This window comes from Macrotis lagotis, chromosome 7 (genome assembly GCF_037893015.1).
Source record: "Macrotis lagotis isolate mMagLag1 chromosome 7, bilby.v1.9.chrom.fasta, whole genome shotgun sequence".
Taxonomy (NCBI): domain Eukaryota; kingdom Metazoa; phylum Chordata; class Mammalia; order Peramelemorphia; family Peramelidae; genus Macrotis; species Macrotis lagotis.
In genome coordinates, this window is record NC_133664.1 from 190,569,263 (window position 1) to 190,591,983 (window position 22,721).

The following is a 22,721-nucleotide window of genomic DNA, read 5'->3' on the forward strand; positions in this document are numbered from 1 at the left end:
AGTGCCATTCTTTTTGACTGCTGCTGCCTGCCTGATTGCACTATGCTGCATGCAGACCTGATGCTGACTTTGATGCAGAATCTGATGCAGACCCTGATGCCAACAATGAATTTCACTTCAGAAGCCACAATGAGTTTCACTTTATTGCCTCAGCCATTTCTCTAGCACCAGAGGGCTGTGAATTGAACACTAACTGCACTTCCGCTGCTGAGAGCAAAAATGTCATATGCTGTTGTACAGTTTGTAATGGTGTTGACTACTGTTTAGAAAATGCAACAACTCCAAATTGTACTGTTGTCAACCATCATGTAATTGCAAATGCTCTCTCTCATTGTCTGCTGCTTCTACCCTTTGCAGAGGGAGGGGGGGTAGGGAGAAGGGAAATCTTTCTTTTTGGAACTTCAAAACTCAAGCTCATGTCTCAGATGGAATGCAGGCTTCGCTACAAGGAAAAGACCCCTCCAAAAACTTATTCTATAAATAAAAGGACTCCCATGCCTTCTTCCTGGTTCAGGGAGGAGGGGAAGGGGTTGAGAAATGACTATGCTTTTCAATAGGTTATTGATTGGGAAGCTTCATGCTTCAATTAGTTAAGAGAAAGGGGGAAGAAGATTTTTTTCTGGGATTGGGAAATTTATATTTTTTCTTTCAAATGAAGCTTGTGCCTATGGCTAATATTTTGGTGTGTTATGTGTGTATATGTGTATTTAAATATCTATAAGACATTTTACATCTTTCTACTGGCCTGGAGAAGTGGGAAAATGTTTCTGTATTCTGAGATCTGATATTGGCCAGTGTATCAATCTCATCTTGGTAAATGTGATACAAGAGAGTTGTTTCTGTGTTAGTGTCTAAACTCCTGTGTGTTTATGTAATTCAGATCTGAAATAGTTAAATGTTACCTGAGTTAAAAGTTACTCCTTTTAGTTTGGATTTTTAATTTGATTGCTTTGAAAAGTTTTTTGTTGGCAAAAGAAAAAACTTTGTAATCTTTGTTTGTAAATTGGGGACAAAATATATTTCAAGGAATTTGGGAATATTGGTTTTGACTATTGTTTAATCGACATTTGTTTATACTATTTTTGAACTTTTGTTTACAACTTATGTGGCATTCATTATGTAATAATTTTGTTTCAAAAAATGACAAGAAGTGGGATATGCTAGGGATTGTTGTGTGTGGGAATGGAAAACAGCTTCATCGTAGGTTCTGAATCTTACACATTAGTAGACATGAGTTAAATTTGTTGTAAAAGAGAACATCAGTAACTTCTTGGTTAGCAAGAGTTATTCTCTTGTTTTTTTATTTGTGTCAGTAATCTTGCTCTCTTTTGACAAAATAATAGGTGTAATAATTAATTATTAATTTTCTACATTGTTGTCAATGCTTCATGAAATATACATAAATCTTCATTATATTCATATAGCAACACTAGAGCAAGATATATACCACTATTTTCCTATTAGATTTTTTGCCATTAACAGTTTCATATGCTCAATTAATACTCAGTAAAAATAAAAAGTGCAGTTAGGTGGTATAGTAGATAGCTACTGGTCCTGCAGTCAGAAAGATTTGAGTTCAAATTGAGTATCAGATACATACTATTGTGTGAATCTGGGCAAATAACTTAACTCCTGTGTGCAATATCTGTAAAATGCAAACTCAATGGAGAAGAAAATGGCAAATCATTACAATATCTTTCCAAGAAAATGTCATGGAAAAATGTCCATGAGGTCACATAGAGTTAGACACAACTGTACAATTAAAAAACAATAACAAAGAACAAAAAGTATAGGAATTCTCAGTGAAAATCAGTTCAATTATAACTCTCAGATTCATCTCAAAAAGAGCATGGTAACTGAATCAGACTTTTCTCCTGATTGACATTTTGGTTCTTGATGCTTCTGAATCACCTTACAAAAGGAAGGAAAGGATTCTTGTTTGTGGAGATGTATTTGTTCAGGCTAAATGGGGCTTTCACTGTCCATATGAGCAGAGGCTGTCAGCTGTTTGTTATTTGTTAAAGGTTCTTCAAGGTTTGATTCATCCACATCTATTCCTTCATTATTAGAAGGTCCAGTGTTGTTTCCTTGATAGCTCTTCTTCTTCATAGCAATGAATAAGCAGATATAAAAGATGAACTCTGGTGCTCTTAGTCCAATGGTCAAGCCAAGGTATGTGTTTCTATAAAAGGAAATTAATGTTTTTCATTTTTAATGCTAAGAAACCATTATAGACTATTTAAAAATAATGAGGATTTACAATGAATTCTTAATTAAAGAAATATTTAAATTGTTTATATGATAAAATAATTAAAATGTTTACTTCCCTTTGAATTTAAATTCCATAGCCAGCTACACATTTAAAGAGTGGTTTAAAACCAATGTATGAATTTTTGTCCTTGTAAACTAAGCATATTCATTTGTGTCTTTGAGCAGATTTTTAAAGGAATTGGCAATAAATATTGTGAATTAGAACTCTTAATGGAGGAGATAAAACTGATGATGAGATCTTTTCCCCTTTATTCTATAGGGGTGAAATGATCATTCATTATAAATCATGCATGTTGGAAGTTGTGGCAGGTTATTGGTGGAGATTGGGGACTAATGGGAAGACAAAAAGAAAAATAAACCAAAGAGAGGGGAACTGTATCAGGAAAGGAAAGCAAGAGGTCTCTGAAGCTTTTGCCCTCATCTTTGATTAGAAGAGATGCAATCAGAAATTTGTATTATCTTAATGACTTGTCTTCAACTTTCTTGAAATCCTTTTTGGGTAATAGGGGTGGAAAAACCCTGAAGAATGGGGAACAATATCGGGAAAAGTCTCTACAACATGCCTCCTCATTTTTTCTAACTTTGATAATATCAAGATTTATAGGGAAATTTCTGTAAGGAAAACCCTCAAACTGAAAAACGAATATATGCAATAATAAAAATGAATATTTTTGTGGGTTATCCTGAACTCTAATAAATTTAAACCACTCTAAGGTTTTTTGAAATTACCTGAATGGTTCTTTCATATCTACAAAGTTGTTTATACTTACTAATTCATTTGATCCTCACAACAATCCTGGGAAGGAGGTTCTATTTTTTTTTAAATCTCCATTTTTACATATGAGGAAACTGAAGCTCAGTAAGTTGTTTGGGTTCCAAAGCTACAAAGTGACTGAAGTGGATTTCAAATCTATGTGTTTCTCACTCCATGCCCATGCTCCATTCATGTCTCTGAGTCCAAATACATTTTTAAATGAATTGTTGATCATTCAAGAAATTTCATTTTGTTTTGTTCCTTTTAACACATATTTTCCTTCTTTTCTAGAGTAATGTCAAAAGTAGGTAATAAATTCCACTGTATGTGATGGAATAGTGAATGTATTTCCTCAGGACTCCTGAGGGCTATCAGTCAAAAGAAGTAAGAGGATCTGTCAAATTGGGTTTGGAATTTTTATGCCATGGATATTTCAAACATAAGAATAACATGAATGTTACTGAGATGAGAAGATGGTAAACCTTGCTGCACTAATGAACAGGAAAATGTATAATATATTAATATTCAGTAAATCAGAGTTTTGGGGTGGATTATCCATAGTATTATGGATTACCTATTTGAGAAGTTATGAACTAGAGATGAATAACTTCTACATGAGGATCCTCAGAGAAAGTACAATTTTACAGATGAGGAAAGCAAGATTAAAACTTACATACTTCAAATCTACCACAGTTTGTCAGCGTGACAGCCTACATTCATGGAAAACCAATATCAGTGACTTATACTTGTTATTTATAATTTTTTTCCCAAATAATTGAACCAATGGCTCATTCCATCAACCTTTTCACATTTTTATTGTTTGTGAGATATCTCATCTCTAAGAAGGCAGTCTACCATTTGCCAATTTTGTTGCTTAAAAAAACCTTTGAATATGCTTGTTAGTACTAATCTAGACAATTCTCATTTGTCACATAATGTAGCAGAAATTTTACATATTCCATTTTTGTTGTATACTAGATGACTCAAACTTCTGGTTTTTGCATTTGCAGTGGATATGTTTTCATTGTGAGGAATGCTTTCTGTTATCATCATTTCAAGAGTCTTCTCTGTTGCTGTTGCTCAGTCTTTTCAGTCATGTCTGACACTTTGTGAGCCCATTTAGCACATTTGGGGTTTTTAATAGAAATACTGAAGTGGTTTTCCATTACCTTTTCCTGTTTATTTTACAAATGAGGAAATTGAAGCAAACGGGATGGACTGCCCAGGATCATACAGCTAGTAAGTTTCTGAGATCAGATTTGATGTCACAAGATGAGACTTCTTGACTCCAGATCTGACTCTACCTACTGTATCACCCAGCTTCCCAGGCTTTTTTTACTGATCCAGAAAGAGAATTTTCTCCAGTTTTCTTGTCCTTAATAGGTTCAGTTTAAACAACTGAATCCGACACAACCACCTCAGGATTAAGGGCCTTATCATACATATAAAATCTTTTGACTTCTATAGTATACAATTATGTAGTCAGTAGTATCAAAATCAAATAGAAATGACTCTGGCCACATATTGCCTTAGAAAAATGAAAATTGGTGCAGCTAGGTGGTGCAGTAGATAGAGTACTGGCCTTGGAGTCAGGAGTACCTGAGTTCAAATCCGGCCTCAGACACATAATAATTACCTAGCCGTGTGGCCTTGGGCAAGCCACTTTAACCCCATTCCCTTAGAAAATCTAAAAAAAAAATGAAAATTAACATTATCTATGTTGTATTATACTTCATTTATTTTGTTAAACATTTCACAATTACCTTTTAATTAGATTCATTTGGATTCAGGAGCTTTGCAGTCTGTATGAGGCCAGAAGGCTCCAAGTTTAACTCATCTGTGTTCAGTGTTCTAGAAACCTGGACTGCTCTTACCCTGCCCTCTGTCACCTAAAAAGGGAAAGAGGAAGGTCTGGCCTTCCTTCTGCCTACCAGCTCCAAGAACACCTGCAAGATGGTACTCTGCCTTCTTATCCTTCTGTTGTCCTTTCCCTGATGCCTGGACCCCCCTCCCCCCCCCCTCGCCCCAAACTTAATAGGCACAATAATTCTAATGGAAGATGAAAGATCATCAGGCCTTATTATCTGCAACCCTGCCATAGTGTTCTCCAGGCCTTATCATTTCTTCTATTTACTAAATAGTCTGAAGACTCTGTCTTTGAGCCTGCTAGAGTTCTGAACTTCTGTGCCTTGCTATATTCACCTTGTCACTGTGCCCTTAGGATTTCCAGGGCTATCCCTCCATTCTGTATATGAAGTTCCTTTTATATGTTGTCTCCCTTAGTCGAAGTATGTACTTTGCATCTCTACCACTTATTTCAGAGTTTACCATATTAAAAAGAACCCAATAATTTCTCATTCATTTATACATTCATTCATTCAGTCCCCTCACCTTCCATACCTGGATCACCTAGGTCACTGAAATCCTTCACTTCTACTAAGGTTCAGCTCCATGTCTACATCCTTCTGTTCCTTTCCACTATGATTAGCTACTTCTTCCCTAGTACTCAGATTAATATTTGTGTACTTCATTTTCTTAAGAGCAGCTAGGTCATCCAGTGGATAGAGCCCAGTGCTTTATTGAACCATCTAGCTGCTCTTAAGAAAACTGTCTTGCATCCAGCATCAGCCTTCAGTCTTCCTGATTCATATCTGGTCCCTGGATCCAGATAGTTCTGGAGTATAAAGAAAGACTGGTAACTTAGCATAGCACTCCCTCACTCAAATCCAATTTATATGCTTGTCATGGCATCTTGATGTCATGGTCTTGTTTGAGAATAAAGGACAAACATCATCATCAATTCATTTTCTTACTTAAACTATAGTGATTTGTTTAGCCATCTTAATATTTTTTTCTCATCTATAACAGTTAAAAGGGCAAGGACTTGTCATTTTTCATCTTTATATTTCCAGACTTTAGTATAGTTTATGGCACACATGATATATTTAACAATTATTTAATGATTGAATGAATTTGATTTGTTAGCAATGTCCTAGGTAATGTGGAGCAACCAAATACATTTTTGGTGATAAGGAAACCTAGACTTGGAGAGATTAAGTAATTTGTTCAAGATCATGTAGCTGGTGGAATATAGAACAAATTTTAGATGTTTGACTGTTTATCTTTACTAGAGTTTTAAAATGAGACTATGTAACAAATAGTGCTTTATAGGTTATTTTTTCATCAGAAGTTATTATCTTTTTGTGTCATAGAAGACATAGAATAGTTATTTTTTGCCCTTTGTGCATTAATAGCTTTGAGGAATGTATGTTATAATGGAATAGTTTACTGTCATCATCTTTATCCTTTCATCTATGATTTCCAAACAGGATGTAAGAAATACTCAATCTGGTAATTTATTAAGGCTTCAAAGAGAACCAATTGAACATGGCTTTCAATATTAAAAGATAATGTCATTTCATTCTTCTGCAATCATCATAGTCAATAGAAAAGTCATTTCAAGAAATCACAATAACAACTTACCTAAATGAAACAGAATCATATATTCTGCATGCTCCTCGAACCCCACAACTACTGATGGCCCATTTTAGGCATGTTACATCTATTGCTGCTCCAAAATAAATAGGAGATAAAATTCCTCCTATAATATTAAACAAACACATATCAAGATAAAGCTGTCATTTTTTTGTGTCATTGACTTCTTTTGCAGACTAATCAAGCCTATGGTTTTATTTTCTGATCAATGTTTTTTAAGAACAGAAAAAAATACTTAGGATTATAAAGGAAACCAATTGGAAATATTTGATGTCTGGTTAAGAACTTTTGAATTAAAGGATAAATTGAAGAATCTACTTGATTATATATTAAATGGATAAAGTTTAATTAAAAAAAATTTTCTTGCTTCTACCATTATCACTTTCAAATGAAATCAAAAGGATAAGAAAACTAGGGCAACTCATTTTACATTAAAAGTATCTGGAAGAGTGATTGGATTTATTGCATCTGTGATCCAAATAATGCTTAGAGATCTCCCCCAGGAAACATACACACTACCCTGTTATTATGCCTTTGTGAAGTAATATTCATGAAAAGAAAGGAAAGAAGGAAGAAAAGAGAATTAAAAGAGAGAGAGAGACAGAGACAGAGGCAGAGAGACAGAGACAGAAACAGAAAGACAAAGGAAGAGACAGAGAGATAAATACAGAAATACAGAGGGGTGTGTGTGTGTGTGTGTGTGTGTGTGTGTGTGTGTGTGTGAGAGAGAGAGAGAGACAGAGAGAGAGAGAGAGAGAGAGAGAGAGAGAGAGAAACTTGCTGTGATGGAAAATTAGATAACAATTTGAACTATCCTAAATTAAAATAGACCTTCAATAATGGTTCCCTGCCTTCACTGGATATCTTCAAGTAGATGACAACTTCAAAAGTATGTTGTAATTAGGGTAGTTCTTTGGGTATAGATTAGATTAATAATTGATTACATCCCTTTCAACTGTGATTTCTAGATTTTAATAAAGCTGTAACTTCATTTATTTCCTCTCTCAAAGAAAAGTCATGGAGAATGGGGCCTAAATAGGCATACAATTTCAAACATTGTCAATGCATTGCTTTGCTTTGTCTTTTCTTCTTTGTTACAAAGGTGTTGTTGTTCTTAGGGAAGAGTCACCAGGAAGTGTAAAAAAGAACGTTTAAATATCTATTATGCAAAAATAATGAGGAAGCTCATTCAAATGATTCCTCTGGTCTATGCTAGCTCTGACATTCTGTCATTTTTTAAACCTACTTCTTTATCCCAATTTCACTATTTCTGTTGATGTTACAATCATCCCAGAATTATCAAGATACAAAATCTTTCATCTTTGGTTCTTTCCTTTCCATTAATCCCACTTTCTTGTTCTACACATCTCTCACATTAGACTTTTATCATTTATTTCCTGGACTATTATAGTAACCTCCTAATTGATCCCCTTGCTGCCAGACTCTTCCCCTAGAACAACCTTCAAACAAATGCTAAAACTAAATTTTCTACTAAATACATGTTAATTACCTACTCAAAAACATTATTGTCATTAGGATAAGATGTTGTCCTCAGTCTCTATTTTAAGTCCCTTAATGATATTATCATTCTTATTTACACTGCCCCTCTTTGCTTACTTTTTTGTTTTAGTTAAGTTTGATCACTAACTCTTCTTTGATCTTACTTTTCTTCCTCCCACCTCCATTAATTTAGTAGACTATCATCCATACTTGGAATTCAATATTTTTTCATAAAACTATTAAAGTCACTGTTCAAAGGGGCAGTTAGGTGGCACAGTGAATATAGCATGAGCCCTGGAGTCAGGAAGACCTGAGTTCAAACCTGGTCTCAGACCCTTACAAATTACCTAGCTGTGTGACCTTGGGGCCCCATTCCCTTGCAAAAACCTAAAAAAAAAATCACTCTTCAACATCAAGTTCAGATACTATCTCTTTCACATAACCTTCATTGATTTCCCCAGCTTAAAACAATAATGCCCCAAACTCTTAGATTTTTCCCAGACACTTTTGAAACAATATTTTTATTCCATTCTATTAGATTCTATTTTACATGACATTTATGTGTGTGTTCCTCCCTTCCCACTTTAGAGCAGAAACCACAAAAAGAATATCATTTTTAGTCCTACTACCTCTTCTCCCTAACATAATTTCTCTCACTTAATGGATATTTGTTGCATTTAATTTCCTAAACAGATAAGAACTGTCAACTTTACAGTAAGAACATAAACAAAAACAAAAAACCCTCATACCTATTCCTCGCATAGTCAATGTATAAAAACCTATTGCCAATGATTTCAGTTCAGGATCAACAAACCTGAAATAAAGACAAAGAGCATTGAGACATTTCCAGATTATCACATTATTTAATATACATCATTCTTAGTACCTTTCATATGCTTATGATACTTGCAAATGTTCTGACCATATAATGTTTTAAAATATTCCAATTCCAAAGGCATTTATAGAAATTGGACAGGATCCAAGTCTTTATGTTTTCCATAAAGTTTAAGACTATCTTCTTTTTAAAGAAATTAACTATATCAATGTGGAACATAAAGCTGGCAATATTACCAAATGAAAAGATACTGAATATGGCCCAAGAGGTATACTATCATGTTCAGATGGAATTGTCTAAAAGTAGACTTGTTTCTTAAAAAAAAATAACTCTTACGTTAGCAATACTTGAAAATATCTACAAAAATAAGGAGAGATTGCAATCTACTTCAGTGAAGGCAGATGATGAAATACCTCCTCTTTGTAAAGATGGAAAATTATATGAACAGAATTTGCACATATTGTCTGATAAAATTATTTTGGCATATTTTACTTAACTGTTTTTATTATAAAAGTTCAGTGAAAAAGATAATTCTAATTGCTACAGAATAAGGTCAAATAAAAACATCAGAGAAAAATGTTATTAGGAACACAGACTGGATTATAAATAACTCTTCTGAGCAGAAAATTTACTCTAAACCTTGTGGCTTTATTTTAGCTATTTAGTAAAAAAAAAGATTTGTATTGAATTTTATTGCAGATGCTGACAAAAATACTCAATCCACAAGTTTTCAATAAATGCCATCTGTGTGCTATGAAAATGAAAAGAATGAAACAATTTCTAATTCCAAGGACATTTTCTTCTATTGGAGGAGACAATTACTTATACTTTATATTCATAATTTTTTACAAAAGATATCAAATATAAAAAAATTAAAAGTAGTTAAATAAAAGGTGACATGTGAGGCTTCATGTTGAAAGTGATGCTTTAATTGCCTACCTTTCTAGGATATATCACAATAGAAAGCATGATGGGTCAGCTAGGTGTTACAGTGAATAACACATCAGCCTTGGAGGCAGGAGGACCTGAGTTCAAATCCAACCTCAGATACTTTACACTTACAAGCAGTATGACTTTGGGGAAGTCACATAATCCTACTTCCTTGCCCCCCTCCCGAGAATAAAAAGTATGCCATTCTTTTGGAGAGACAAACTTTGTTTTGGCTTTAAATGTATAAGACAAAAGGGATGCTGGTTAACATCATGGATGATTTTTTTCAATTGTCATTTTGTAAAAAACAGAATTCTGTGAACAGCATTTATTATTTATTTACTTTCCATATTATGAAATAATTTTAAAAACTCAGATACAGATGAATTTAGGTGTGAATTATTTTAAGTATTAAAAGACCAATTAATTCCAACATTATATTGCTACTATTATGTGCTAATAAAATTAAAATGGCAATATTTTACCTATTATTTTACAAATTTAATCTGGTAAAAATCAAACCTCCAAGTAGTTACTTTATAGTAGTATATAAGCTAATAACTAAATTCATCTATAGTATTTGTGGTTTGGTACCATAAGTCCATCTTCAGGAACCTGATTTAAACTTCATTGGGAACTGATTAACATAATAAATAAAATATGATACAATATTATGAATGTTACTTTGTAGTTTTTTAAGTCACTGTGTCAACTGAGTTTCTATTTTAATTTGACCACTGATTTGGAGGAATTAAAAAATTAAGAATTCCAAGAGCAATATTTGTAGAAATTAGAAATAATGAGCCCTAACATTCAGCATCAGATCTCAACACTATTTGATACTTTCTAAACAATAGAAAATTTTATGATGAATAGATAAACAAGACCTAGAAATAATTAAATATAGCCACAAAGTGTTTAATATATATCTAAGGTCAAGAATTACTTATACAAGAAAACTATCCTAATAAAATAAACAAACAAAAATACAAAAGCATACTGGAAGCAATAGAGAAAAAATTAAGTTTATAAGTTTATAAGCAACATCTTTTACCTCTATGCTTCACTTTCTCTCACCTTATATATCCTATCTTTTCCCAAAGATTCCACAAATCTCAACTTTATATTATCAAAACATATCTGTCTTCATAATGTCTCTCACATCTGAGTCTTTTTCTCTGCTCACATGATCATAAACTTAGATCAAAGTTCTCATCAACCTAAGTCATGGAAATGTTCTCATAATTGTGTTCTTTGATTCAAGTTTCTACTTATTTTTAACCTATTTAATTCACCCTCTATTCTATAGTTGCCCAAGTGATTTTCTATAACAAAAGGTTTGACCAGGTCACTCCTCTATTAAATGAACTTCAGTAGCTCCCCAATTTCTCTAAGATAAAATATGAACTTTTTAAAAAAAATACTTTTTCACAACCTGACTTGAACCTATCTTTCCAGTCTTACTTCCTTACATTACTTCTATTCCTTTGTTCTGTAAACTAGTACAACTGACTTTTTGTCTATTCTTTACATTTGTCTAGTACAATTGACTTTTTAATCTATTCTTTACATTTCTCAGTTCTGGAAGGCTATCTGTCAGTCATAGAATTCTTGGATTTCCAAGATACCTCTGACCACACAAAATCTCTCATTTCCTTCAAGATTCAATGTAGGTACCACTTTCTACAAAACCTTTCTTGATGTATTCAGTATTTAAGGCTTCCCCTCCATCCCCATTTTCTTGTATTTTCCTACATTTTATTTAGTTTATATTATATTATATATATATATATATATATATACACATATATACACACACATATACATATGTATGTGTTCAGCTCTTTTATGTGCATACATACATACATACATAAAATATAAAACTCCTTGAGAAGAATTGTTTCAGTTTTTGTCACTGTATCCCTAATGCTTAACACAGTATCTGACATAGTAGGTACTACTAAAAGCTAAAAATGGAAACATGAATTAAATATCAAAGGTTAAGTCACAGGAATTTTAGAAAAGAAGAGAAATACATTACTCATAATGTTGACTAGGCCAGGAGTTCTTAACTAAACAAGGTAGAGCAATGAACTAGAAAATAAAAGGAAAATTTTAACCACATAGAATTGAATTTTTTTCCTATGGTAAATTAAGTGCAGCTAGACTTATAAGGGAAAAAGTTAAAAGTATTATATCTAAGGACTCTGGGAAATTGATACAGATAAACAAGAAAAGAACCATTAAGGTGTAGGAGGCCATGAACAGACAATTTTTAGATGATGAACTTCAAATATGATATGAAAAATACTTCAAATAATTTACAATATAAGAGTGTGAAGTATAATAATTCTGAGGTCCTAGCTGGCATAGATGACAAAGATGAAAATGTCATGTTGGAGATGCGATATATGTAAGTTAGTCACATTATACATTGTTATTGGAGCTATGAGGTAGTCTAACCATTCTGGAAAGCAACTTGAAACTCTAACCAAGAAACATTTGCATTTTAACCTAATGAAAGACTCAAAAAGAAAAAAAGAAAAAGGAAAAATTTCCATATGTATAATAATATTTATAGCATCACCTTTTTTGGCAGCAAAGAGTAGGAAATAAAAAGCTTGCCTATGAATTGGGAAATTCATGAATAAGTTATAACCTATGTATTTTAATTATAAATATTCATAACAAATTATGAATATAATGAATTATTACTACAGTATAAGAAATAAAAAAATAGCTTTAGTTACATGGAAAGATTGCTATGAACTGATGCTTGTCCTTTTTTCTCAAAGAAGACTGTGATATCAGGGAAGCTGATGCTATGACAAGCACATGAACTGAATTTTAGTGAGGGGGGGTCTGTTCTGAGTCACCAGCTTCACTTTCTCCTCCAGAGTCATCTGAGTCCAGTGGCCAGATGTGAATTAGGATGACTGGAGATGGTTCTGGATACAAGGCAATCAGGATTAAGTTATTTGCTCAAGGCCATAGTGAGTGTTAAGTGTCTGAGATTGGATTTGAACTCTGCTCCTTCAGACTTCAAGGGCAGTGGTCTATCCACTATAAGTGAAAAATCATGAGAAAGGAAAACCCCCAAAAAATACCCACCAAAAAAGGGAAACTAGTATGCTTTAATCTGCATTATGACTTCATAATTCATTTTCTGGATGTAGATAGCAGGAAAATAACTTTTGAAAACTATAACAGGAACATGACCTTAGAAGACTGATTAAGAAACAAGTCTTCCCTATCTTGGTAGAGGAGTAAGAGATTAGAGGTGAAGTTTGTTGATTTGTTTACTTCCATTGCTTGTTTTAAGGGAAGGTTTCTATCTGAGGAATGGGAGGAGTGCCAAATTAGCAAGTAGTGATAGAGATACCAAAAAGTACATTCAGTTTATTTAATTTAATGATTGTTTTTCTTTTTCTTTTTGGATTTTTGCAAGGCAATGGGGTTAAGTGACTTGCCCAAGATTATGCAGCTAAGTAGGTATTAAGTATCTGAGGCTGGATTTGAACTTAAATCCTGATGTCAGGGTTGGTGCTCAATGAACTATTTAGCTGCAGTCTAACCAACTTAACATTAAGGGTCTCAATGCTCAGAATGTTTTTTTTTTTTTTTTTGCCAGCTCCTGAGTTTTTCAAGGGGCAAGTCTTGCACTTGGAAATCCTTATGCTTCAGGATAGACTATTTCTATGTTTCTGATTCAGGAACAAATAAGCCCCATAAGGAGTTAAATAAATTCATTTTTCTAACACTTTGTTTTGGGATATATATTTCAATCATACTAGCAGGAGGAAGGAGTTAGCTTTGAGAAGACTCAATAGGTATATGATAGCTGACTGTCATGTGGAAGAGGGATTAAACTTACACTGTTTTTCTTCAGAGGGCAGAAGCACTAATAATGAATGGAAGTACCATATAGGCCAAGTGAAGCAAAATAAAACAAAAACAAAAACTTCCTTATAATTAGATATGTTGAAAAGTAGAATGTGCTGCCTAAAAAGGTGTTGTGTTCTCTTTTTTTGAAGGTATTCAAATAAAGATCTCTCACTGAACATGTTATAGAGGATATCGCAAAAATTCCCTTTTTGATTCTTATACTCTGTAACACTATGATTCTGAGTTCAAAAGGGCTCTAATTTGCTAACTATAAGGTTATTTTGTATTTGCCAAGAATTTAGCTGCTTTGTGGATAGGAAGTCACTTATCCTTTGTCTGATGAGACTGGGTTTATAAAAATCTTTCTTTTCTACAACAGCTGAAGCATTGCTTCTGGTTTCTAAGCTAAAAAAAGAGATGGTGGAATCCTTATCTCTTATGGGAAGAGGTAGGTCTCAGTTGCAGATTCCAGCTGAAATCTAATAAGTGGAATTAGTGAGAAGAGATGAGGAGAGAGAAAAGGTAAGGAGAAAAAGGTATTCCTTGTGATATCTAGCCAGAAGCAGAAGTACAGATACCATAGATATCATTTATTACAGGCATTAGTAATGGAGACATCTCACTTAAGGGAGGAGGTGTGCTGATTATACTGCTAGGCAGTACAATGGATAGAGAGCTGATCTAGAGTCAGGAAGACTTTCAACTGAAATCTGACTTCAGATATTTAGCTATGTGACCAGGAATAGGTAACTTGATATGTCTGTCTTAGTTTTTTCATTTCTAAAATGTGAATTGTAATAGTATTTGCCTTCTAGAATTGTGAGAATCAAATAAGATGATTAAGTAAAGCACTTAGTCTGGCACATAATAAGCCTTATAAATATATCACATATAAAGTGAAGTCATATATTTATATATGCATATATGTATAAACATATAGAAACATAAATATGAATGCACAATACTCAGAAAGCAACACACATTTCTACCTTTGCATATATGTATACAATATAAAATATACATACTTGCATGTGTGTGTGTGTGTGTATGTGTGTATGAAAGAGTAGTGATTTCAGCTAACCAGAAAGAAGCCCAGTTGAGGCAGGGACAACAGATCAGTGAGATGATATAATCAAAAGACAATGCTGACCTTGCAGAATCAAAGTTGTGGCAATGATTATATTGGTAAAAATATAAGAGGTTACAGATTCTAGATGGGTTTCTTAAGTTTTTTTTTTTAATGGATCACTTTGTCACTCTGTGAGTGGACTATGGACCCAATCTCAGAAAATATTTAAATACATGAAAAATAAGCTATGGAATTATAAAGTAAATCAAAAGTCAGTGAAAATAAAGATAATATTTTTCCATCCAAATATATGGAGTAACTGAAATCTATCTCAAGACTAATTGAAGATCTGTGTACTCCAAGGAAAGAATCACTGCTCTAGAGAAATAGATAGTGAGCATGTCTGTTAAACACCAGTCTGAAGAATCAGATATCTCAAAAGTACTTTTAGTAAGCAATGTTCAGAGGCTGAATTCTCAAATGGCTAATGTCAAATATTCTGTGCTGTTGTTGAAAGATGAATCTATACACTTTAGGTACCAGAATCATAATAAGCAGAGTTGACATTCTCTTTGAAAGATTACAAACCTAAATTGTTTCTGTCATTTGGTGAAGTCATAGAGGATCTTTTTAGTAGGCAAAAAACCCCTCTTAAAGAGGCAACAGATGCTGTCGATGGAGTGCCCTCACAGTATCAGGAAGTTGTAAATTAAAATCTTTTCTCCAGTACATACTTGTGGTTGTCTCTGGACAAGTCATTTAACTTCTTAATGCCCTAGAATGCCTAGATAACTCTCCAGATTGCAGAGCCAACACTGACATGCTTTGGCATAACATATTTCCTTATTTAGAGCTACTTACTCTAATGAAATTACAATACTAGCAATTAAAAATACATATATTTTGGAGTATTTAGGCAAAGTCATGAATGTTTGTGAAAAAACATCTATTAAGTCCTCATTTTATGCCGAACACTGTTCCAAGCACTAAGAATAGAAAGAAAGGTACAAAAGAAAAAAAGACCAGGAGTTCACTTTCTAAAGGGGAAAGAATGAGGAAATGGAGAGAGGGGCAGGTCACACCAGCATCTGGAACCTGTTAAGGTCAAGCAAAGCTTTTCATTAAAGCCTAAGATAGAAGAATTAACTAACTGGTTAGGATCACACATCTGGAGGACTGTCAAAAGGAGTAAAGAATTTGGGGTAGCAAACTGACTAGCAGCTCTCTAAAGAGAAAGGTTGTGAAATGTCCTCTGAATCGTGTAGGAAATGAAATTTTTATATGACATTCTGTGCTATTCCATTCCTGGTAGTAGGTGTGATTCAAGTTGAAAATCACCACAATCTACAAAGCTCCAGACTTTTTCTTCTTCATTCATTGCTCAATGAATAAATAATAGAATTTTGATTTCCTTATAGACTAGCAGGATTCCCTAACAAAAATCACAAAAAAAGGTGGTCACTGGGTCTTTGCTGAGTTCCACATTAGACATTATTAAAAAAATAGAAAGATTTTTCAATCAAAAGTGAGACTTTAGTCCTTTTTAATATTATAGGAATTGAAAATTAGATTGTGAAGTAGAAATGAAAGAAAAGTAGAAATACAGCAGGTTCAGATGAAATAAGGGTATAATATGATATCTAGTCTAGCTTCAAGGTGGTGAATTTCAAAAAATTCAGAGAAATGATACATATGAGAATGAAATTCTTAAAGAGAAATTGACTAAAGAAAAAGGAAAGCTCTCAAGGACAAAATTCCAAAAATGCCATCATTAATGCTTCTGATGACAAAGGAAGGTGATTAAAGAGATTAAGTAGGTCACACTAAAAATAATGGAATCTCAGAGTTGAAAAGAAGTTCTCTGTGATGCTAGACTTTGCACATATGTTCCAATCTTAATCACTTTATAAGAGACTTCAAAATTAAATGTTTTCAAACTGGTTTTTGCATGAATGCAATTTCAATGTCATAAAAGATCATTTCCTTTTTTGATTTTTTGCAAATAGATAACTGGTCTTTGAATATTTTATTAGAATTTATTTATGAATCCATTTGATTCTGGAATTTTTTCTTTGGAGGTTCATTTATGGATTGTTCAATTTTTCCTTTGAAATTGAATTGCTGAAATTCTCTGTGGTTCTGTTAGTTTGAGAATTCTTAATTTCTAAAATATCTTATTTCATCTAAGGTGTCAGTTTTTTTTGTAAGAAATATATTTTTTAAAAATATAAACTGATCTTATCTTGTCTGAAACCAATCCTCAAACACACCTATTAGCCATTTCTATACCATCTCCTTCTCGGCTTTCAGCTCCCTGTTCCTCTTTAGATGTTGTCTTCTTATATCATAATGTAGCTTTCCTGGGGTCAGGGACTATCTTTCTCTTTATTATTCATTCTAATACTGGATATATACTAAGCATTAAAATGCTTTATCTTCCTATTGGACTATTTCAGAAGCAATTGGTTTTAGTTCACATCTTGAATAGAATTATTCCTCTGCTATTATTTAAAGACCTTTAATGAAACAACATATTCTTCTTTTTTGTACATATACATATACATATACATATACATATACATATACATATACATATACATATACATATACACATACATATACATATACATATACATATACATATACATATACATATACATATACATATACATATACATATACATATATATATATCCTTCCGTTACTATTTTTATCCATCACTCCAGAGTCTGCCTTGCTGTTCAGTAGTTTTTGGTCGTATCTGAAACTTCGTGATCCTATTTGGAATTTTCTTAACAATCATGCTGGAATGGTTTGCCATTCCTTCTTCAGCTCATTTTATAGATGAGGAAACTGGGGTTTAAGTGATTTCTCCAGGGTCACACAGGTAGTAAGTATCTGAGAACAGATTTGAACTCATAAAGACGAGTCTTTGTCACTCCAACCCTGGCATTCTATCTACTGTGGTGCTTAGCTGCCCTAGAGTCTGCCTCCTGGGACCAAGAGAAGAAATCTTTTCCCTTTGTCATATGAAGAGTTTAAATATTTCATATCAGGCATGATATTCTTTTCTTTCTCCACAACCACTCTAATTGTAGACTTCTCTTCTAAACTAAACATACCAAATCATTGTAGGTTGTAAACTTAAGACCTTTTATCATCCTGGTTCCCTCCTTCTAGATGCTCTCCAGTTTCTAAAAATCCTTCTGAAATTACAGTCCCTAGAAATGAAATTATTGTCCCACATGTAGTCTGTTCAATATAGAAAGTAACAATACTGTTAGCTCCTTAGACCTGGACAGTCTCCCTCTAAATATAATTCATGATTGAATATTGTGTCATGAACAACTATGATGAACAATTCTAAATTCTAAATTCTGCAATTCTAAAAGACTTATAGTGAAAAATACCATTCATATCCAGAAAAGAAATTATGGAGTTTAAATGTAGACTAAAGCTTACCATCTTCAATTTTTAAAATTTGTCTTATGCATTAGGTTTTTTCCTTCTATTGTTTTTCCTCTTTTTGATTTTCCTCTTTCACATCATGACTAATATGAAAATATGTTTAACATGGTTATACAGGTATAAGCTCTATTGTATTGCTTTCTATTGGAGGAATGGGGGCGGGAAGGGAAAATTATGTGAAACTCAAAATCTTGCAAAAAAACAATTATTGAAAACTATCTTTGCATGGCTAGAAAAATATAAAATATAAAAAAACACAGAGGACTGGGAGTCCTAAGTCAAGTATTTGATTATTACCCCTACTATAAGCTTGTTCTGGAAATAAAGTCACTTAACTTTTAGAAAAATGATTGTATTAGCAATTATTTTCAGTTACCAGTTACCATAGCACACTGCTGACTCCTGATGAGCTTGTAGTCTAGGGAAGTCCCTAGGTGCTTTTTTTTCATATAAACTACTTTCTTGGCTACCTTTCCTTATATTTGTGAAATGAAGAATTGAAGCTAAATGTAAGACCATTTATGTAAATATTAGATTCAACCCATTGTGCTTTGCTAAAAAGATGTTTGCATTTTGACTTTTATACAAGATACTAGTTATCCCTGCCAAACCCAAGTTTTCCCCATCCTTAAAGAAAATAATTATACCTAGTTTCTACCCTGCTTGTGAGCTATTAGTCCCTCTCTCTCCCATCTTCATTTCAGCTAATGTCCTTGAAAAAGTCATCTATAATCAATGATCCTACTTTCCCTTATATATATATATATATATATATATGTATGTATATATATATATTATATATATATGCTAAACCCTATACAATCTGATATTTAATTGATTTCTCTGAAGATATAAATGATATCCAAATTGATAAATCTAATAGCCCTTTCTCAGTACCTTATGTCACTGCTGATAGCATCTCTTCCTGGATATACTCTCCAGAGTTTTTGTGATACTCTTCTCTCTCTCCCTTCCTCCTCTCTCTGGATCAGTGTAGGCATCTCTAATCCAACATGTACAAGTCATAATTCATTATCTTTATTCCCAAACTTCTCCCACTTGTAAATTTCTATTTACATTGTGGTCTCCAGGATCCTTCTAGTCAACTTAAAGAGAAGTTAATATGTTTATTCTCTCTTCTTCAGATTGCAAACGTCCAATTCCCAGTAAGCTAATTTCCAAGGAAATCTCAAATTTTATTCTTAGTGATATTGTTTGGTGCTCAACATATTTAGGGATTTAATTACTCTCTTCTTGTTTTGCTAATAATGTAAAAGGTTGAAATTTCTGGGAACTCTCAGATTTTGGTCTTTTTCATATCTTAAAAGGTCATATAATGATATCATATTATGAAGATGATATAGCTGTCATTATTATGAAAATGTGTGATTCTTATTAAAAGAATTATTTGTGAGCTCATATTCAATGATGATTTTCAAATTACTTACTTTAAAATCAGAGTTATAGAAGAGGCACCTCCCATTCCAATGGTAAAGGAAATCAAAGAAGCTACTATAATATAATAAATAAGTTTTCTTGGACAATCATCTGTCTTTGAACATTTGCCCAAATGAGCTGAGGCTTTCCCAGTCTGGAAACTGTTAGCTTCAACACAACTACAGTTATGGTACACCTAAAAGTAAATTTTGAGTTATTATAGAATACAATTACAATGTACAAAACAACAGATAATACCATTTATTTGCATTTAAAAAATTTAGTATCATCAACTAAATTCAATATTAGAGAATCCTAAAATATTATTTGGCATATATAACCTTTCATTTGATTGCATATGAAATTGAAACCCACAGAGGGAAGCAAATTGATCAGTATCACAGAAATAAAAGTGGCAAAATGGAATCTGAACTCAGATTATCTGACTCCAAATTCAGTGTTCTTTTCCTCTACAATTATGTACTATAGTCTGATCTACCAGTGAAAAGTATGTTGTTTTTTTTTTTTTGGCAAGGCAATGGGGTTAAGTGGTTTGCTCAAGGCCACACAGCTAGGTAATTATTATGTGTTTGAGGCCGGATTTGAATTCAGGTACTCCTGACTCCAGGGCTGGTGCTCTATTCACTGCTCCACCTAGCCACCCTTAGTGAAAAGTATTTGCAAGTAATTATTACCTTTTTACTTACTATACTTAAATAAAAATATTTAAAATCCAAAGGAAGCACCATTAGTTGATCATTTTAAACTAATGTTCTATATTCCTTTTGCTGACAGTAACTCTAAACTAACTTCATTCATTTACTCATGCTTTTCTCTTCCATTCTTTCATGCTATTAGACATGGCCATTATCTCATGATTTTATATCCTATGGTTCAAGATTTGTTATGCATTTATTTATGTTCATAGATACATGCATGCCCATTATATATGTATGTATATATACATACATATATATATATATATATATATATGTAGAATGAGCATGAATCCATGTGATTATGACAATTAAGAGGCAGAGTTGATAGAGCATTGAGTTTGGAGTCAAGAAGATCTGACAAATATGATCTCAAGATACTTATTAGCTGTGTGACTTTGGGCAAATCACTAAAATTCCATTTATCTACAATTTCTTACCTGTAAAGTGGGGATAACATTAATACCTTATCTCCCAGAGCTGTGAGAATCAAATAAAAATAATATTTTTAAAGGGCTTAATACAGTCTTTGAAAGGGGAATTATATAAAATCTAACTATCATTATTATTGTTATTACTAACTCCTTTAGAGTAAATAACTTTCTGCTGTGGGATCACTGTTTACCTTTAATTATACCAATATTTTAATTCCATTTTTTCTTGGCCCACTATATTCTAGAAGACTTCTTAGAACTACATATTATCTTTAAATATCACAATATTACATTTCTTACAGAATCAAAAGACAGGGTGACTTGAGGGTTAGTAGTTAGGAAGGCTGACTTCAGTTTGCACTACCTAAAGAAATCCCTGTTTTCAACAGCAAACAATAATTCTGACTGACACTACTGTGTCTGAGCATTTTACTGAACTGATGATTTGTTGACTGACTTGAAAAGCAAATAGCCAATTAAAACTGTACTGATTATGATGCAGAAGAGAGAAAAGCCACCATACATACAAGCTCCTTTCCATGTTCTACTGAAGATTTACATCCAGCCAAACAGGGGGACATGTAAGTGAGTCCATCATCCCCACAGACAGGATCCCATAGACTGGCATCACAGTTACAGTCTGAGTTGCAGAAAGAAAATGAGATGTTCTGAGGTGTCCCTGGGTCTTTTCTGCAGTCAAAACATAGATATTTGTCAGAGAGAAGGATAATCCTTTCTAATCCTTTCTAAACTGATGAGAAAAAGCTGAGAAAAGAATCATAAAAACATGATTTTAAATTTTGATTTTAATTCTGTCTTAAAAAAAAACAACTAGTATTCACCAGATTCCACAAATGAAATTTAAGGAGGAAGTCAATATGATGAGTTAAGAATTATTGAAGAGAGACCATCTTCTCAGAAGTGACTGAGGGTGTCATGGAGTTAGGTTTAGATTTCAATCCTGCTGCTAACTAGCTATGTCATACTGGCAACTTATTTCCCTTCTCTGGGATTCAATTTCCTTATCCTTAGCTCAAATTTTATGAACATGATTACATAGATGAAATATATGTATATATATAATAGTTATTTTTCACTTATTTTGTTATAAACTAGTATATATAAATTTACAAATATAAATTATTTAATATATATACATATATATGCATATTTTCCAAGTAGTATTCAGCATAGATAGCATTGCATTATATAAGCAAATACACTGAAAAACTATTTGATAATATTATAATAGGTAGCATTTATATAGCACTTTGAGGTTTTCAAAGTACTTCACAAATATTTCATTTTATTCTATGGCAGCTCTAGGGGTAGGTGCTATTATTATTCCTATTTTACAGATGAGAAAATCAAGGCGGTCAGAAGTTAAATGAATTGCCATGTCACATATTGAGTTAATCTCTCTGTCTAGATTTGAATTTAGGTCTTCCTGACTCCAGGTCCAGTACTCTGTATCATCTTGCTGTCCTAGAATAATCTTGAAAAATTAAGGAACATTGGATTGGGTCAGATACTCCTGAATAGTATGTTTGGGGCTCTTGCAAACTGATTCTCTTGGTATAGTGCCTTCTACAATGTCATACTCAATTCATTTCTGAAAATAGTGATGATTCTGTTCCTTTCTGAGTTGCAGAAAGAAGATATTACATGTAATTTTTATAGTCAAGCTATAAAATCAAGACCAGGGAACCTAGAAATCATTTGTAGAATTTTGAAAAAGCAGTAGTTTTCACAGCAGACATGTGGCCAAGAGAAACATTTATACCACTGATATCTAACCAATTATTCCTTCTAGGAAGTGAGGATGGCCTGAAATAATAATAAAATAAGTAAATGTTGAGCTAGCACCTAACCAATATTGAGGCTATGAGTTGAGCTAGTGAAAATTGTAATGGAATCTTTCCTTCCT

At 32.9% G+C, this 22,721-nt stretch overlaps 1 protein-coding gene across 2 annotated transcripts in view; it reads right to left on the reverse strand.

The window, feature by feature from the left end:
* Positions 1-303: 303 nt before the first annotated feature.
* The window catches only part of LOC141493241 (solute carrier organic anion transporter family member 1B3-like), a 74,987-nt gene continuing 52,569 nt past the window's right edge, over positions 304-22,721 (reverse strand). Inside the window, exons 11-15 of one of the 2 annotated variants that reach the window (XM_074194317.1) lie at positions 21,322-21,484; positions 19,656-19,840; positions 8,770-8,834; positions 6,509-6,626; positions 304-2,182 (exon numbers count right to left, since the gene is read on the reverse strand). In XM_074194317.1, coding sequence (XP_074050418.1) covers positions 1,963-2,182; positions 6,509-6,626; positions 8,770-8,834; positions 19,656-19,840; positions 21,322-21,484 — 751 coding nt within the window. In that variant the 3' untranslated portion in view covers positions 304-1,962. Of the gene's footprint in view, positions 2,183-6,508; positions 6,627-8,768; positions 8,835-19,104; positions 19,314-19,655; positions 19,841-21,321; positions 21,485-22,721 lie in introns of those variants that run through there. The other variant, XR_012470159.1, reaches the window with a different exon arrangement.